This window comes from Petaurus breviceps, unplaced genomic scaffold (assembly GCF_028583685.1).
Source record: "Petaurus breviceps papuanus isolate PSGF00001 unplaced genomic scaffold, PetGlider_PUasm1.0 151, whole genome shotgun sequence".
NCBI lineage: Eukaryota > Metazoa > Chordata > Mammalia > Diprotodontia > Petauridae > Petaurus > Petaurus breviceps.
The window spans coordinates 33,223,792-33,243,833 of NW_027185712.1; the positions used below are offsets into that span (position 1 = coordinate 33,223,792).

Sequence of the window (20,042 nt, forward strand, 5' to 3'; positions counted from 1 at the left end):
AAATTTCTTTCTTTTTAATGAAATTCTATAAAATTAAGGGAAGTTTAGTGAATAGTGCTAGATTTGAGCTCCTGAAGACCTGGGTTCAAATCACATCTCAAGCACTTCCAAACTGTATGACTTTGGGCAAGTTACATACTTTTAAGGTCACTGTTGTCTAATCTGTAAAATGAGGGCAACAGTGGACTTGATAGCCTTTGAGGGGCCTCTTCAGATCTAAAACTACGTTACTATGAACTTTTCTGGATGACAAAATTAAGAAAATTAATTTTTTTAATGTTAAAAGAACAGTGATTTCCAAAAACTATCAAACTTCACCTCATGAACATTCAGTAGGAACTACTGGCCTGCATTCGGTTCTTTGGCTTCTTGTCTTTCAATTGTGAGAAATCCTCATCCAGTTTTACCCTTTGCCAAGATGAGTTTTAAAGGATTTACATGACAGCTTAGTTTAGGTGAGACAAAATTTGGCAACTAGCAATGTGTGTGTGAGGCTAGAAATTCCTTTGATCAGTTATTACATTATAAATGTATAGGACTTTTGAAATTCTGTTTTCTCATGCAATGTGAACAAATAGTGAGTAAGTGGCTTTCTCGAGGTTGAAATAGTAATAAATGTCAGCAAAGGGATCTGAACCCCGGTCTTCTGACCCCAAAGTTAGTGCTCTACTCACTGTACATACTATCTCTTGCTGTGTGACCCTGAGCAAGTCACAACTTTTCTCAGCTTCAGTCTCCTCATCTATAAAATGGGAATAACAATAATAGAATCTACTTTATATGACTATTGTGAGGTTCAAATATATTTAAAGCATTTTTTCAACCTTAAAGAGCTATATAGACATTATTTATTACTTGGCTTGAGATTATGGTGTCCAAGAGATCAAAACTAAAGAGAAGTTTTAGTGAGTAGGGTATATTAGCATAGTAATCATTACCCACAACCAGTAGGGGTTCTGATAATTCCTTTCAAATATCAATATTTGGTCTTTGTTTTCCAATCCATACCACAAGATATAATTAGAAAAAAAACATTCTAAATGGTAACCAACCTACTAGGTCTTTTTTTTAAATCACCAGCGGTTTGGGAGATTTTACAGAAAGTTACATGGGCAGGCTAAATTACCATTGGGATTCCTAGAGAAATTATCATTGCAATTACAAACGGAGTGTAATTTTAGGGACCAATGATAACCAAGATAAGGGAGTAACTAGATGAGTAATGAAGAAAATTGTAAATATTTTGCCCAATCAAACATTCAGAATTCAAAAGGTAGGAGGAATAAATAGCCTTGTTAAGTCTTGGAGAAAGTCTTTTAATTACAACTAGCATTTCAGAGCTGAGTGCCCAGGGCAGCCATCTTACTGAAAATTGGTGTCACATTCAGCCCAAGAATACTTAGAATCAGTACAAGTTAATGATTGCCCAAGAGCACCCATAATTAAAGGAAATGGATGATTTTCCAGAGTTACTTTCAAAGATATTTTCAGGGTCATACTTAGAAAATTATGTGTCCTTCATTATTCCTGTAAGCATTGTTGGTTGTCTCCATGTGATTACTATGTAACCACAGGCTCCAATCAGAAGGAGTCCTGTGGGCTACACATACACTGAACCTGCTACTCTTAACAAATCCCAGAAACATGTGTGCAAAATCAGAGAATGCACAGTAGGAGATGACATTAAGGAGATGATCTATGCCAACTAAAGGTTCCAGTTGCTTCTATTCTTTCAGGGTATTTGATTAAATATAACTTTCAAAAGAGGGAAGGGTCTTGAAAGGCAGTAAGATAGCAACAAGGCTAAAGAAGATGGGGCTTATTTTGACTGAATAAAACTGCTTGAAAGGGAGTGGAGTGATGAGAAGAATTATATAATAACAAAAATATTGTAAAGAAAAACAATTTTGAAAGAACTCTCATCAATGCAAGCATCAACCATGATTCTAGATGATGAATTGATGAAGCATGGCACGATCAGTCTCCTAACAGAGAAGGAGTAGAGGAAAAATGCCAAATGAGACATGTCTGAATTTGGCCAAAGTGGGAAGTTGTTTAGCTTGAATATGCATAAATATCATAAAGATTTTTGTTTTATGTGGAAAATTGGTAGGAGGGAGAAAAATAAATGCTAATTAATTGAAAAGTATAACTTTTTAAAATGGAAAGTTACATACACATTGGTTGTAAATATCCCATAGATTAAATCCAGTTCAGGAAGGAAAAAAGTACTCTGTAGTTCATTGTAGTAAAAGGGAACTTCCCCAGGACGGGAGCAGTTCAGCCGAGCCTTCATGAAAGTGGTCCACGTATCCTCTAGCAAAAATCGGCCTCCAATGTCATTCTTACAAACTCGGGCAGCCCTGGAGAAAACTGTTTTTCCACAATCATGCTCCACAGCGTTTTCACGAAAGAAGAAATAGGTGAAGTTCCCAATATCATAGGATGATACAAAATTTGGTTCTAAAACCAAAAGAAAAAGAAAATCTGGTTATTGACATCTGCTATTCTTTAAAATTAGACCTGTAATCTCATTGGTAGAAGGAGTTCCTAGTGAGAAACTTCATCTACCAATTGGATTTCCATATTCTTTGTAACTTATTTTCTTAGAGTTTCACCTGTGGCAACACTAGTTAAGTGGCCTATCACACTTTATATCAAGTAACAAAAGAAATAACCAAACATTTATACAACTATTTAAGATTTTCAAAGCACATCACATGTATTATCTCATTTGTACTTCACCAAAATCCTATGGGATAGGTGATATTATTATTACAATTTTACAGGTAAAGAAACTGAGGCTCAGAAAGGTTAAATGACTTGCCCAGAGTCACACAGTTAAGTAAGTCTGAGGCTTCATTTGAACTTCTCTTCCTTACTGCAAATCCAGCGCTCAATTCTATAAACATCTAGCTCCCTGCAGTATTGAAGGCAGAAATTGAACTCAAGTCTTCTGGACTTGACTTCTCCACCCACTCCTCTCTGCTTTGTCTCTCACCCAAATAAAATTCTTCTGCCAAAATGGGGTAAATATTTTTTTTTCAACAGTCCCTTTTTACATGTGAAAATTGATCAAATGCCAAAATCACTTTATGTAGACAAGTAGTTGAATGAAACAATTCCCTCGCATTCTACATAGCAGGAAAGAAGTATACTGTGATGGAGTTTCTAAGCACAAGTTTTAAATTTTAGAAAATCATAGGAATGATTTCTCTGCTTGAGCACACTATAATAAATCAAGCTCAAGTAAAACTGGCATTAACACAAAAACCCCCAAAGAACAGCAAGAAGATTTACTGTAGGGTTTAGAAAAATACATGTTACTTGCATTTTAAATTCTCATTCAAGTACTATAGTTATCACTTGCATGAAATATGAAATGAATGAAGAATAAGATATTTTTGTATCCCTTCTAAATTGGGGGAAAAGGGGGGGAGGAAAACATTGCTAAGAATGTTCACATATATTTCACAAACCAAGGAGAATATAAAGTCAGTCAACAAGTTTTTATTGAGTACCTACTATGTGCCAGTCACTGTGTTAAGTGGTGGGAATACAAAAGCAGTTTTTGTTTTTTTGCTTTTTTTTGGAGGGGGAAGGTAGGGCAATTGGGCTTAAGTGACTTGCCCAAGGCCACATGGCTAGTTTTGTCTGTTTAGTGTGTTACGTGTCTAAGGCTGGATTGGAACTCTGGTCCTCCTGACTCCAGGGCTGGTGCTCTATTCACTGCACCACCTACCCCCCCCCCCACAAAAAAAAAAAAAAAAAGAAAAGCAGTTTTTTCATAGAGGTATATGTGCACACCTAGAAAATGGATGCTATCACTAAGATCTCAGTTTTTATCTTAAGACCTGAAAATGAAATCTAAGCTATTCTGAATATTCTGAAACATTTAGTAACGTTTAAATATATTACATGTTTGCGTGATATATATTATTTACTATAGTATGGGTGAATAAATACATGTATATTTTATGCATACACATAGACATATATACACATATAAACATATGCAGGGTGAGCTGAAATGACATTGGTAGTTACAGTACCTGCTTATATAACATAGTTATTTTTTTTTATGATAACACGTTTTATCGTTCCTGGTTAATGTTTGCTGGAAGACATATTTTAATTGTCCTCAAATCTTTACTTTGCCCACTCAACCCTGATAGCTCATGACCAATTACAGGTTCAGTTGAAGTGCACCAACAAATACCTAATTGCCCCTGAAAATATGTCCTTGTGGATACATTTGTTGTCTGTACCTTTTCATTAACTTTGAGTGCCAAGATGTAGGCATAATTATCTTTAATTGTCCCTATAAAATTCAGAGGCTTGCTTTATTGAATGGAAAGCCCCTTGAAATAAACAGAAAAATAAGAATCTGTGGTCCTTGTTAGATTGGTTTTTGATAAACACTTGAGCATAACCTGAAGGCAGAAAGAGAATTTCTATGAGAGACACATGCAAAATAGTTTATTTCCCTAAAAGAAAGTTTTAGTAAGATGAAATTCAAAACCATAAATTCCCTTAACTGTCTCAACTAAACATTTTGCATGCTATTCCAAAATACCCAGGAGGTTGCTTATTACATTTCGAGGGTACTAGTGAAGGTCATGGCAGTTTCATTCAAATTTCTATGTCCAATTTTGATAAAAAGAATGATCTGTCAGGCACCCGTACCTTATTTCTCTATTACTTATTCCTCCATTCTCCAAACAATTCTCCCACCACGTACTGCAGGGTATAAATTCAAGTGACTCAGTAATATTAAAAGGTACATATAAATTTGTTATCATAAAAGAACTTAAATGTGATAGAAAGTAATTATTGAACATACTGAGAGGTTACTTTGTTTCTGAGGCAGGGGGAGAATAATAAATATGCCTGTAATTTCATTGATCTGTGGAAACTCCTAATGTGTAAACTCCCATCACTGATAGCTCAACAACACATCTATAACTTAATAAGCTCTTTCAAGCTGATAGGTTAAGTGACTTATCCATGGTCAAATGGTATATTTGTGTTAGTAAAAAATCAATGCAAGCAGTGTTGTCTTAACAACTATGTAAAATTGAGAAGCAGAGTTTTCATCTTCTAATCAATAAACATATATATTGTCTTCAGTAAACATTTTTTTCCCAGTTTCATTCACAAAATCTCACACATTTCTATTTACTAGGCTCTGTCAAGAGGTTTGGGCTTTTTTTTTTTTTGCTATCATAGAAAAAAACTTATAAAAATGAGTATTTTTTACACTTGTAACTTGGGTTTTTAATATAGAAGATTGGGAACTGTTTGAATGAGTATTCATTAACTTTTTGCAGAAAGAACTAATATCAGACCTCTTGAAAAAGACCATAATTTAAAAAGATTTCAAAACTACATATTGATTTATAAATTCAATATTCATTGGTACTTCTAATCCAAAAAGAAAAATATAAAAGCCTTTTAAAAATTATTTCTGGATTCAAGGATTATAAAAATAAGCTATGATAATCCACATTAAAAATCTTTGAAAAGGAAAAATGATACAATTCTACACTAAATTTAAAATGGTCTAGGCTAAAGTTTGACTAGTTCTCAGTCTCTCTCTCTGTGTCTCTCTTTCAATTTTTCTCTCTTTGCCTTTGTCTCTGTATTTTTCTGTGTCTCTGTCTCTCTTTCTCATACATAGAGAGAAAAACACATAAGCATGTATGTATATATTACTTAACAAGGAAAATCAGGAAGAGACACAGGGGTCATTTCAGGTACAAGTAACTGTATGAACAAAGGAACAGAACCAGGAAAGCAGAGATCCATGAATAGTGTTTTCTGATTGTGGCAAAGGAAAGTAGTAAAAGCTAATTTTGGAAAGGAATTGATGGGCTAGAGCATGAATAGCCATGATATCTGGATTAAGGAGACTCAAGTTTATTCCTTATGTAATGGGGAGTTATTGAAATCAATTAACTTCCATAAACACTAGTTACAAATTTATTCTGTACAAGGGAGGAATTCTAGGTTCCAAGTATTTTTTTTTCCTTTTAATAGCAGAACTGTGTCAAATACTCTTTTCTCTGATACATCTAAAGCCATGTAAATGGTCATATTCAGAACATACTCTTCAACTAAGGATTCAAAATTAAGTCCTTGAGTTTTTATTTGAAAAGAAAAATATTAATAAAAATAATGCCATGTATTTAAAGAATTTTTTTAAAAAAATAAACACTTTGTAGTTTTTTTTAAAAGGTTCTTAAAACAGACCAGGTAAGATGCATTAAACCATATTTCCAAATATCCATTTACCTGGGATGGCCCAATGAGAGGCTTGCAGCCATAGAATAGCCAAGATAATGACTAATTGAATGTCGGAGGCAAATGAATAGGAGTCAGAGATGCCTCTGTGGTTTACAGCACAGGTTACCATTAGAAATGCCAAGAACAGAAATGGTCAAATCAGCAGGATGTGGTTTGGGTTTTTGGTTTGGGCTTTACTTTACTTCTTTAAAAAAAATGATGCATTTTGTTGTTACATCACATTCATTTCCAAATATATCCTTTCCTCATCCCCTACTGAATAAGAAATTCCTTATAACTAATATTTCAAAGAGGTAAAATAAATTCAGTGAAACTAACCAAGATATTTAATTTATTTTAAATTTTATGTGACATTCTATATATATAACCTTCTGTCTTTGCAAAGAAGAAAGACTTTTTTTTTAAATTTTTTTCTCTACTGCTAACCTTAGTCATTGTAACTACAGTGTTAATTTTTGTTTTGCTGTTCTTTCTATTTACACTGTTATCATTTTGTGTACTTCCTAATATTTTCTTAAAATAAGAATTTATATGTCTTACTTTCTTGGAGTCTAATAATATTGCATTGTATTCATGCAAGAAAATTTATTTAGTTATTCCCTAATCAATGAGCTCCTATGTGGTTTTCCTACTGCAACAACTACTCCATGTAATCTAAATTAGCTGCCCCCCTCCCCCACATCAACTGTGCTCTACAAAATGGTAATTATCTTTTGATTTAGTTATTCTTGAGATATAATTGGTATTAAGTATTGAACCATTGATATGGTTTCCTGGTCTAAGTATGAAAATCCAATGTGTGAAACATTGGACACCTCTCAGGAATGATAACACCCTGATCAACATGCATACCATTAAGAAAAACATAGAGGTTGATGATTTTCATGCTGCTGAATCAATGCTCTATATTTTCTGAATATATTTTACATGTTATTGTTAAGTAAACTTCCTTTGTTAAATTTTACATAATTCTATGAAAGTCTCGCTTATTCTAATCCTCAACTTGAACTAGCTTGTTAGGTATGACCCAGAACAGCTACAATGAACACTTTAGTATGTATGAGTCTTTTCTTTCTGTCTCAGTCTTTTATGGATATGTATATCTAGCAGTAGGTGTCTAGTTCAGAGATTACAGTTATCATAGTAAGTTTTGAAAATATTTTATGGACAACTTGATTTTATAGCACATTAATTTCTGAATCTATCCCTTCTTTTGCTATCATTAAAAACCATTATTTTGTATGTATAGAAGGATATTTCTTAATACAATTTTTTTCTTGTTTAGGATGTACATCTAACGATGAGATCTCTTGGTCAAGTGAACAGACATTTTAGTCACTTCTTTTTTAGCATACTTCCTAACTGCCTTCCAGAATGGTTTGAACTAATTCCCAACTCTGTCACATCACCTGATCACTTACACATTGTATAATAGCTATAGATAGGTATAGAAATGTAGATATGTATATACATATGTACATATACTCACATATGTATGTATAGCATTATATGTAGTATTATGAAATGTGTGTGTGTGTATATGTATGTATCTGTGTTAATTCCTTAGATATTATATATCATACTCTCATTGGAAATGTTTGATGAATTTTTCTGATTTAACATTTTCCCATCCTGTCCCACTAACATATTGATATTATTTATGAAATACTTTTCAATTTTATACAATAAATATTATCCACTGTATGCTTTGTATTTGTTTTTATACTTGTTTGGCTGAAATAAGTTTTGCTTTTAGTTTTGTGTCATAGATGAGAAAAGAGACCAGATCAAATTATCTTTCATTTTGTTAGGGGTAACCTTCCCTTCTGAAATTGTGTGATATGTTTTATACGCTGCTGCAAACCTAATTTCTGTTAAATTACTTCTCAGTTATCTGAAAAGTTTATAATTTAGGAAATTCTTCTGCTTTTTTGTTTTTTATGTTTATTTAACTGAGTTATTGACTTTCCTTTTTTATGATTCTTGCTTATCTAGTGAGTTCTACTTATTTATAATTTAAATTTTTAACAAGAACCAAAGATGGATTGCATTTGAATGTAATCTGAGGTATAAAATGCTAAGTCCTTTTAATTTTTACTGCTATAATTTTGTATAGTTCTATACAGTTTTCCCTTATAAGAACAAGTATAGCACTAAATATCTAAATTACTTTAGGTCATATATTCATTTAAAAAATATATTAGCATGACAATGAATATCCCTCCAATTATTTGTCATTCTTTATTTCTTCTTCTTTTTTTAAAGTTTTGCTTTTTTTGGAGGGGAGAGGGCAGGGCAATTGGGGTTAACTGATTTGCCCAAGGTCACATGGCTAGTAAATGTTAAGTGGCTGAGGCTGGATTTGAACTCAGGTACTCCTGACTCCAGTGCCAGTGCTCCATTCACTGTGCCACCTAGCTATCCCCATTCTTTATTTCTTTAAAGAGTATTTTAAAACAATATTTATATAAACCTTGAGTATGATTTGATCTATTGTGTCCCAAATGTTTTGTGTATTATGTAGTTATTTTGAATATTATTTGAATTATTTGATTTTTTTCCTTTTCTATTATCTTCTCTCAGATTTTTTTATTGTATATAGAAATGTTGATTATTTTAATATATTCACTTTATATCTGACTACTTTAGGAAATCTATGAATTGTTTGAATTAATTTGCCAATGCTCTCGTTTTTCATCACATCGATTGCTAATAGTAATAATTTTTTCCTTGCCAATTTTCACCCTTCGTTATTTTTCTTCACTTATTGATATTGCTAGAATTTAAGAATTATGTCTTATAAAAATGGATAGCAAAGCATTTACATGGGAGTGGACAGAAGAATGCTACTTTCTCAGATCCCATAGGTGTGGGCCATAAACACCTATTACCCAAGCCGAGTTTACATGGACTGGATCTGATTTCAGATACTGACCTAACCATGTTATATTCTTTTTGGCTACATCACCCAGAGGGATAATCTCAAATAATGAGCATGTCTAGGTTTTCCCAAATGAGGACTGTGTCACTAAATCCCATTTAAGTACTTAAGATAACAAATATATAAGAAGTAGAGGATAGTTTTGTTTTGTTTTGTTTAGCCAAACAGATATTCAAGAGGGCACAGCGTATTCACAGTAGCCCATGTATGACAGACATGGAAAAGATACCAACTTCTCAAAGGATGCATAGGAGCCAACAAACAGATTTAGAAAACACATAAAGCATTCATAGTATATCCTTTTGCATATACTAACTGCCAATTAAATTTGGGGTTGTCATCAGAGTAAGATCCTATTTCATTGTAATAAAAGCCTAGCACTCCTCTATGGTCATAGTTACTGCCTGATGTGTGCAAGTGATTTTTACTTTTCCAAAAGTAGAAAAACAAAAACAAACAAAAAACCATTTATATGTCAGACATAAGCAATGCCTTTTCCATTTGTCATGTACTGTTTGAATATCTCACTGTAATAGTGCAGGCAAGATCACAATCAGCATTTGAATCCTATGCCTAGGAAGACCTAGACATTAATACTACTTCTAGCACACATTCCCCCACTGGAAGTCTTATGCATTTACCATACATTTTCATGACATCAATGTGGATTAAAATCTTAGCAAGTTTTTTTTTTCTTATATCATGTCAGTAAACAAGTAGTTCTTATGTGTATATTATGAGCCAAACATTGTGCTAAGAACTGGCGATAGAAAGAGGCAAAAACATAGTCCCTGGCCTCAAGTAGGTTATGTCCTAAAATTGAAAACAGTTTTAACTACAAGATGAATACAGTAAAAATGGAAGGTACCCTCAGAGGAAAGACTAGGAGAAAGAGGTTTGCTTCAATGACCTCCTGAAGAAAAGGGAATTTGAGCTATTTTTGAACAAGGCCAGAGTACCCAGAAGGCAGAAATGAGAAAGGAGAGCACATAGAAATGGGGGATAGCTAGTGGGAAAGCATGGAATTGGAAGATGGAGTGTTGCATTGCAGAACAGCCTGAGGCCAATGTTGCTAGTTCACAGAACATGTAGAAGGCAGTGTTATCTAAAAATACTGGAACAGTAGGAAGGTGAATGGTTGTTATGAGTTTTAAAAGTAAAAAAAAGAGGATTTTATAATTAATTCTAGAAGTAATAAGAGAACACTAGAGATTACAGACTAGAGACAGCATGTATAAGAATATTTCTTTCTCAATTTAGTGGAGAATGGAGGGAGAGGCCCATTGGCTACTGCATGGAGCCTTAGTCTACAAATTCTCTGTTGCTTTTTGTACTTATGTCCTCTGAGTATAACCAGAATACATCTAATGCTCTTTCTGTATAAAATCCTTTCAAAGACTGAAGAAACCTATTGTGCTAACCTCCTACCAAGGCTTCTCTTCCATCAACTAAAACCCAATAGTTCTTTCAACTGATTCTTATAAAACATAGGGAAGGGAAGGGAATAAGTACTTGTACAGGGTATACTTTATGCCAGGAGCTGTGTTAAATGATTTTACAAATATTATGTCATTTGATATAGTATTCAATACCCTGATAACCAAGCTTTGCCCCAGGCAAATACATTATGACAACAATATCCCTTTTTCAGGATGCTGCACCTCTCTCATGAGGCAGCCAAAGATTACAATCACTTTTTTTGGTGGGAGGGAGGGTTGGCTGCCATTTCACATTGTTGGCTCACACAGAGCTTGCAATTCACTAAAACATCAATATCTGTTCATACCAACTACTGTCAAGATATACCTTCCTCAGTCTATTCTTCTATTGTTGATTCTCTGACTCTAGGTAGAGGACTTCATGTTACCCCCATTAAACTTCATTCTCCTGGATTTGGCCCAGTGTTCTAGATGATTGGGTTCTTTAGGGATCTTGTTCTATCATCCAATTTATTGGTTCTCTCTTGTTCCACAGTTTTATCACATCTGCATATCTGATCAACACACAATTTATGCAATGACATTGCTAAATATGTTGACCAACATGAAGCCAAAGCCAAATTCCTATGATACTTTACCTCTAGACAGTGTGGTATAGCAGGAGACTTCAGGGATTCAGAATGAGAGAACCTGGGTTCACATCCCACCTACACTACTTATCGTCAGTGGGACCTTTGGGTATGATACTTCACCTTTCTTGGCTTAATTCTTTATCTGTTAATTGAATGGGTCAAACTAGAAAGCTTTTGAATTTTCTTCCAGTTCTACTGCCAAGATCTCTTATAATCATCTAAATTGGCTTCAAACCACCAGTGACTAGTGTATGGATCGGACAGTTTTGAAACCAACCAAATACACTATCATCTAGCACATATTTCTTCCTCTCCTCCAAAGGGATAGTATGAGATATTTCATCAAATTCTTTGCTATTATTATAAAATGTTAAAATATGTTTTTGGCATGCTTCTAACATCCTAATCCAATAAGCACTCCTTTTACTTCTGCATTCTAGAATTTTTTCGTACATTCAAGATCATTAATCTATTGGATAAAGAATGAAACCCTCTCACCTTTTAAACCAGTCCTATGATAAGCACCATTTTCCATGATCCCTTAAAGATCAGTGTAAGTGCCTCAGTAATCATGCATTTTAGTATGTAATTCATCCAGATCAAATGACCTGAACCCTTTAATGGAAGGCAGTTTCACTGTCTCTTTTCTTTTCTTAATCACTGATTTGGATAGAGGCAGAGAAAGAATGTGTATCTTATTTGTGGATAGCACAAAAATACAACAGATAGGTGCTATGTGGGATGTATGAACAAAATCCAGATGATCTTATCAGGCTGGAAGACTGAATGGAAACCAACAAGATGAGATTTAACAGAGCAAATTGTGAGGTTCTACTTTTAGCTTCAAAAATCTATTAGAAAATACAAAATTCAGGGCAATATTTTAGACAGTAATTCACATAAAGAAGATAAGGTGTTTTAGCCAATCTCATGATTAATATAATAGAAAGTATGATCTAGCTGAAAGAAAAAAAAAGCTAAAACAAACTTAGGCTGCCCCCCCCAAAATCACTGCATTCAGATTATAAGAAATATTTGACTTTCTCTACATTATGCTATTCATAATACATCTTGCATAAAATTTTCATTTCTATATTCCATATTAAAAAAGGAATTCCTACAAAATTATGAACGACTATGAAGTGTAGTATATAAAGGACCAAGTCAGTCCTACCTCTGACACATCCTATGTGGCTATGGGTATAATGTCTCAGTGATCCCCAAAATTATCTAATATTATAAGCACTGGACAAGATACTGATCTGCATTAGGACCAAAAGCCTCCTTACTAGGATATTTTCTACACAAAAGAAATTGAGATTAGGTCCAAAAATAAACTAAAATGCTAAATCACTTTAAGAGGAGAATGCAAGTGATGATAGTGGTGTTTTATAGGAAAGGTTTTTGAAGGACTTTAGATGTTTATCTGGAGAAGATTAAGGGGGGAATTGTAAGACCTATACTTAGCTTTTAAAAGGGCTGTGCTGTGGAAAAGAATACTTATTCTGTCATGCTCTTTGGGAGAGAATGGGAACAGATACAGAGGCAAGATGGTACAGTAGACAAAATATTACATTTCAAAATAAGGAGGGCTTGGTTTGAATCTTGCCTTCAACACTTACTGTCTGTGTTTCCCTGGATAAGTAATTTAAAATCTCTAGTCTTAATTTTCCCTTCTATAAAATGAAAGGACTGAATTAAATAGTTTTTGTTGTCTCTTGCAACTCTAAATCTATTTCCCTATGAATTTAGCTCAGTATAAAACCTCTTATTCCCTAATTGTCCAAACAGATATTTCAAGGATGCCTTATAAGTCAGTGAGTTTCATATTATTGTAACTATTCAAGGAGATGTTGGACATGTATCTATCTGTAAGGAACACTATAAAGGATTCCTGAATATGTCTATGAAATTTGACTTTCAGAAAATGAAATTATGAGATGTATATAGTAATACAATGATGGGAGGTTAAGCATTATTCAAAAGGAAGAGATAAAATAAATGGGGTAAGGAAATTCATGTGCTTTACTGGCATAACATGGTGGAAAATTTGGATAAGAATCAAGAGAGAGAAAAACAGAAACAACCTTAAAATCACCAAGGCAGAAGGAAGAAACCTGTAACTATTTTAGTCATAGAGACAGAAAAAAACCTTAGAGATAATTTCATCCTACTAACCTTACATTTTACAAATGAATAAATGTAAATCCCAGAAAGCTTAAGCAATTGCTCAAAGTTATGCAGGTCATAGATAATTGAAGATAATAGATAATAGATAGATAATAGAACCCATATCCTCTTATTCCAAAGATTGGTCCTTTTTTACTAAATTTGTTGCCTACTCCACAAACAGATATCAGTATGGATGGAAGTATGGTGATCACTTTTTATGTTAAAGAAAACCTTTCAGTTTAAATATACAAATATACATGTGTATTACATAATTTTGAATAAAATGTAGCCCAAAGGAAGAAGAAATATGTTGTTGTTTAGTCATTTTCAGTAACACCAGACTCTTTGTGATCCCTTTGGGAATTTCCTTGGCAAAGATACTAGAATGTTTTCCATTTCCTTCTTCAGATCATTGTACAGATAAGGAAACTGAGGCAAATGGGATTAAGTGATTTGCCCAGGGTCACATAGCAAGCAAGATACAGAGCACTTAAATCTGCTTCTTGATAGCAGATAAAACATACTACAGGATTACAAGTTCTTGAAAAGATTTTTTTTTATGAATTAATTATACATTGCTTTTACAAGTGTCTTTTGATTTTCCAAAGGCCTGGTTCCTGTATGTTCAATCAGAATATATTAACCCCCAAATGGACAAGATATTGTGCTCAAAGAACTTTGAATCTCAAAAATATGCATGCTTCCCTCTAATAATCTGTACTAGTCATATTGAGCAAGTAATCAAAGAACTTTTATTTTAATATGTAAATTCCTCTAACTTTCAAGATATTCTGGACTACTTTAGTCAGTGAACTAAATTACATTTGGAAGCATATCATATGTCCTCTAGCAGTGAAGCCCTTCAAAATTCACAAAATCAGGGGTCTCTGATTATGTGACCTGCTGTTAAACTGGAAAGAAATGTTTTGTGAAAAACAGAGGCTCTTGAAACCAATCCATCATCTATTTTGTTGTCCTGAGAAAACCAGCACTGGTTTTAAAGTTCTGTGCTGACCCAATTATGTGTGTGTGTATGTATGTATGTATATGTGTATGTGTGTGGGGGGGGATATGTGTGTGTATATATATATATATATATATACACACACACACACACACATATATATATATATATATATATATATATATATATAATTACAGTCCTTTTTATGTTCCTGAAACAAGAAGGGCAGGGGAGAGTGGTTTCAATTCCCCATAAAGGTTGATAGAAGGCATATTGGTTTCCTCCTGTTACAAATTGTGTCTTTGCTTAAAGAAATTCACCAGAAATCTATTATCTATCATTTCTGAAACTTTTGCAAAATAAATCATAAATCAGGCACTGCATTCTGTTTCATACTGAATATAAGTGAGTACAAGAGAGATCTAAGGGTCCCCACATGTTGTTATTATGGAGATCAATGAATAGAGAATGTAGTGCCAAGTGATGAAAATACAAATGGAGATGAGTATATGTTAGATATTATATTATGCGGCTGCAGCACAAAAAAAATGAATACATATATGAGAACTCTGGATTATCTATGGTCCATTTGGATGATATAATTACATTTATTTCTTGTACAATGCTATATAATTAAGCTGATTTGTTGCATTCATTTAAGACATCTTTATAGTAATCATGTAGTTCACCTAGTGAGTCAGCTAATCAATGTAATAATTTCCATTTATACAGAATACTGCATTCTATTTGCTCACAATCACTATGGGGAATTGTTAGTATAAGTACTACTCTCTCTATTTTTCAGATGAAGAAATTGAGGATAGTAGTGCTTAGGTGACTAGACAGAAGTCACACAGCCCATATACATAGTGGCAGAGGGAATATTTCTCATCTCTTCCTGGAGAAGTGATCAATTTTACTAAATATTCTAAATAAGAATTAAACTCCTTAAAACATAAATTCTTAACAATTTCTATGAAGATATAATGCACAGAAATGCATCAAGTAATCTCCATATAGTAATTGAATTTGACCCTAATAATTTGTTACACAAATTAAAATCAAATAGTCAATATTCTATTACCACAAAATAGTCTAAGCCCTTCCAACTGTAATTACTAATTCAAATGTTTGGAGCCACTTTCAAGAATTTGTTTCTGATGATGACTGAGCAATTTATATAAACTAACTTTATGTGAATGAAGAAACTTTTAAACTATAGTGGGGTTTAGAAATAACAATAAAAGTAGGAATTCATTTACTAGATTATGAGCTCCTGGAGGACAAGGATCATCATTTCTCTTTGTATCCCCATGATTATAGGACCTTGGACTTCATAGGTACTGAATAAATCTTTGTGGTATTGATTTGTTGAATTTAATTTAACCTGCTAAACAATCTACATTTTAAGAAATCATTTTTTCATTGAACAAAATGTCTCTGATCAAAAACTATAACTTATAATACTCTTTCTGGACTGCAACGACCTCTGAAAGGTCTAGTTTTCAAAATGAAAATTCACTGCCGCTTTGAAAAATACATGTGACTTTGACCAACTATTATGGAAACAAGGTCTCTAGGGGATACATTATAAAGAGTATTGGGTATTGACAGAACAATCAGAATTTAAAGACAATTATAATTAAGATCTAGTTTAATGTGTATCCATGTATTGTCTTGTTTATTTTAATGGTGAAGATTTACATAAAAAGAAAGGAGGATTTTTTTAAAAGGTCAACAATAAAAAGAAACCCTCCTTATATTGAATTTTAACAACATTTTTGCTTGTTTTATAAAATGTTAGTGTTTCATGAAATTATAAATATATGAGAAACAAAGAAATTATCTAAATCAACAATATCAAAAAACCCACCTAGGAAGGGAGAGGGATGGGGAACCCTCTAGATTACAGAATGGTTAATTTTAAGAGAACAATTAAAGAAATCATTTTTTTTAATTCTACAAAAATAATGAAAGTGTTATCATTGTATAATAAGAGTAACAACATGGGGGAAGGAGAGGGGGAGCGAGATGGAGAGGGTGAGAGAGAGGATTTTCCAAACAGGCATTTTGCTTGTATCCTAAATTTTTGCTAAATTGACAACCAGTCTGTTGAAAACGCAAGAGAAATTTCAGTTATAAACACAGGACTACACTGAACTCCATCCAATAGAATTAGGAAGCATTATATTCACACAAGTTTTTCAAATATGTCTACCTAATTGTTCTTGTTTTTCATAACCACATGAGTATATATATATATATATATATATATATATATATATATATATATAAACACACACACACACAACACCACATGAATACACAAGATGCACACTACAATTCAAAGATCAGGATCAAGGAAGAACACCCGGTTAGTATGAGAAAGAACCTGAAATGATTTAGCACTAAGTACAGTGCCTAGCATACAATAAGTGCTGAATAAATGTTTGTTGACTGACTGATTGATAATCTATGGGATTTTTTGTGTATTCTGGCTACCTTAGTTCAAGACTACACCTAGGCACATTTATACTTGGTGTAGATCTGTATAAAAAAACATTTTCTGAGTAGTTCTCTGCTGCACAAAAAGTGCTTGTGAACAGATCATAATTTTATCATTTTATAAAACAGCCACCACCATCATCACCATGGCCACAAGAAAATCTAAAGGAGATACTAATGGAAAGAAGACCAAGAATAAGGATCAATCACAAATGAAATTGGCATGAGTATTTATTAAACTTGATCTTCCCAAGCCAGAAGCCAAAATCAAAAAATCACCCACAAAGGAAAGAGCCAAGTTCCCCAATGGGAAGGAGAAAGTCTGATGGTGAAGAACCTTGTAGAAAAATGGAGTTGCCCCAAAAGACCAGGAACAGAATTCTAAAGATGCCAAGTGAATTGTGTGAATTTTAGATATGTCCTTATTTCTTGGGTCTACCATTTTATAATCCATTTTAATTATGTTTTGTTAAAATTTAAAATTTTGGTTTGGTTTGGTGGGAGGGGGAGAGGCAGATCCCATCCCAAAGCTCTTGGAAAATACTTCTATAGGTTTCTCCCTCATACTTTACCCTTAGTGTTTTTTCAGCTCATGAACCCTTCCAATACATTCCTTCCTCACACAAAACTCCTTCCCCCCTCTCTGTTGTTCAAGGATGTACCAGTGCTTATCTGTGACTATCTACCTACTACATACCAACAGAGTGTGTCTTTTTGAGAGTTTTAAATTTAGCACAGGCTCTGGAGCCATTATTTCCCAATCCCACTCTCCGTGGATGCCAATTAGCAAGAAAGAATTGTTTTAACTTTTTAAAAAAGGGGTATTTACTAAGGTGTCATAATGAAAACAGTCATATATAACATTCCTCCAAGCTCTTCCAAGTACATACAAATCCAGGGGAATGAGGGCTCAGCTTGAAGGATGCAAATGGCTAATGGGTAACTCACAGGGGCTGGTGGCTGGAAGCACTTTGTGGAGCCCCATGAAGCTCAGAATAGATATGATTTAGCTTTCTTTTATTGAGCTGAGAAGCTGCCTTGCATCAGTAGATATAATTTGTTCTTAACTCTCATACACACTCTGCCCCTAGCTACTGATATTCCAGAAACACTTCTAATATACCTATGGGGTGCCTAAACCTTCAAACCTTTTAAAGTTTACAGGGTTATTCCCTAGTCAAGGTGGGGAGATGAGATGGAAAATCTCTCCTCTCTAAACCGTCTAGGCAAGTCATCTTTGGGGCTTGGCTGAAATTGTTTTCACAACAAAGCTGGTCTTCTGCTATAATGACAAACTTTTAAATTAAATTTTTGTTTGTTTCTATCCAGGCCTCACAGAGAATGACCAATCAATGCCAATACATTTGCTTTGTGGTGTCATTACATTTCATCCAATGAGTAGAATTTTATTCCTTCCAAATTGAGTAATAAACACTAATTTTTCTCACCTAATCTGAATGATTAACTGATTCAATAGAGATTTTCATACTTGATGAAAGTGTCAGGGTAGGGTTCTTAATTTTGTATATCACGAGATCTCCTTGGAAGTCTGGTGGGACCCTTTTTTCTTGAATATATCTTTTTTTTAAATAATTGATAAAATAAATTTCAGTTAATGATAAGTGAAAATAACCGAATCTTTTTGCATCTGATTCCATCAGCCCCCTGAAATTTATCTCTTGACCTGGGTCTAAAAACTTCATTTTAAGAACTACTGGTGTAGAATATCCTGTGAGTTATGTGTTGTGTTATGGGAACAATTTAATTATTGAATCTAAACCTACACAAGTAATGTAGATATGAAAAAAAATTTCCTTCATGAAAAATGTTTTTTTCAATCAATTTACTAAGTATTTGCTGAGTGCTTACAATGGCAAAAGACTATTTGAAGTACTACAAGGGGATACAAAAATAGTAGACCTAGATTCTTTCCTCAATTAATGGAACATGTATGGTACAAGAGGTGTTCGCAAGTGCATACTCATGTATGCATATACCTCTTTTCTGTTCATGTACATAAAAGCATCATTTAATTATGAAATTAGATACGTTTGCTTTTGATAAGAATTCACAGAGGATCCAAATATTTCTAGAACCATGGTTGTATTACTTGAGCCTATAATAGCCTCTCTAGGTTTCATTTTCCTCACCTGTAAAAAATATGTATGTAGGATTAGATGAAACATCATTACTCTCTAGAATGTTATGTATTTTCCAGCATAAATTGCATGAACATTCCATAGAGATGATCCTTCAATTCATGTATCTTTGATAGGAAGATGATTTAGTGGTGAAGAAGAAAATAGCAATGATAGGAGAGGAGAAGTAGAGGGAGAAAGACTATTTGCTTACTTGACAATATTGCCTAAGGCATCCCCAAGACATTTCATTATAAATCATGTTGCATCCTACCTTAAGCAAAAAAAAAAAAAAATTAGCAATGGACTGATGTGATGAAATCAATTTAATGGTTGTATATGTTTATAAAATATTTTATAAAGTTTAAAATGATCTATTAATGAAATGTTGTTAATATAATTAAGATCAAAATTTGCAGTTATGAACTTGAATTAAATAGAGGAAAAAAACTGTTCCAAGCAGTTGGGCTGATAGAAGACAGCCAGCCCTGAACTCTTGGCATATAGGCTATTTCCTGAAATAAACCTATGAATGTAGTTGATGCTAACATAAGCAGATATTAAGGTGGATTAACCCCTTACCTTATATGTCTATGGCAATTTTTATGCTTTTATATACATTATCACCCACACCTTTCCCCAGTATATGATTGTATTACCTTATTTTGATTAAAATTTAAAAAAAACATAAAATTGTTAAACATCAAACATTAGAAGACTTTCAAACTTAGCCATGATATATACATTATGAAATGTTCTAAGTGAAAACTGATCTTTTTTACACAGCAACATTTTTTGAGATTACAGCATGAAACTCTTTTAATCAATCAGCAAAATTAAATTAAAACAAGTAACTAAGTATTCATGTGTAGCATATGCATTAGAGAAAGGGACCATGTAACATGTGTTTGTTACTATATCTCTATCTTAGTACTGATCAATCTA

General features: G+C 33.3%; 1 protein-coding gene across 2 annotated transcripts in view; it reads right to left on the reverse strand.

The window, feature by feature from the left end:
* The window catches only part of SEMA5A (semaphorin 5A), a 679,502-nt gene that overhangs the window by 257,477 nt on the left and 401,983 nt on the right, over positions 1-20,042 (reverse strand). For both annotated transcript variants that reach the window (XM_069077034.1, XM_069077023.1), the window contains one exon: positions 2,178-2,463. In XM_069077034.1, coding sequence (XP_068933135.1) covers positions 2,178-2,463 — 286 coding nt within the window. The remainder of the gene's footprint in view (positions 1-2,177; positions 2,464-20,042) is intronic.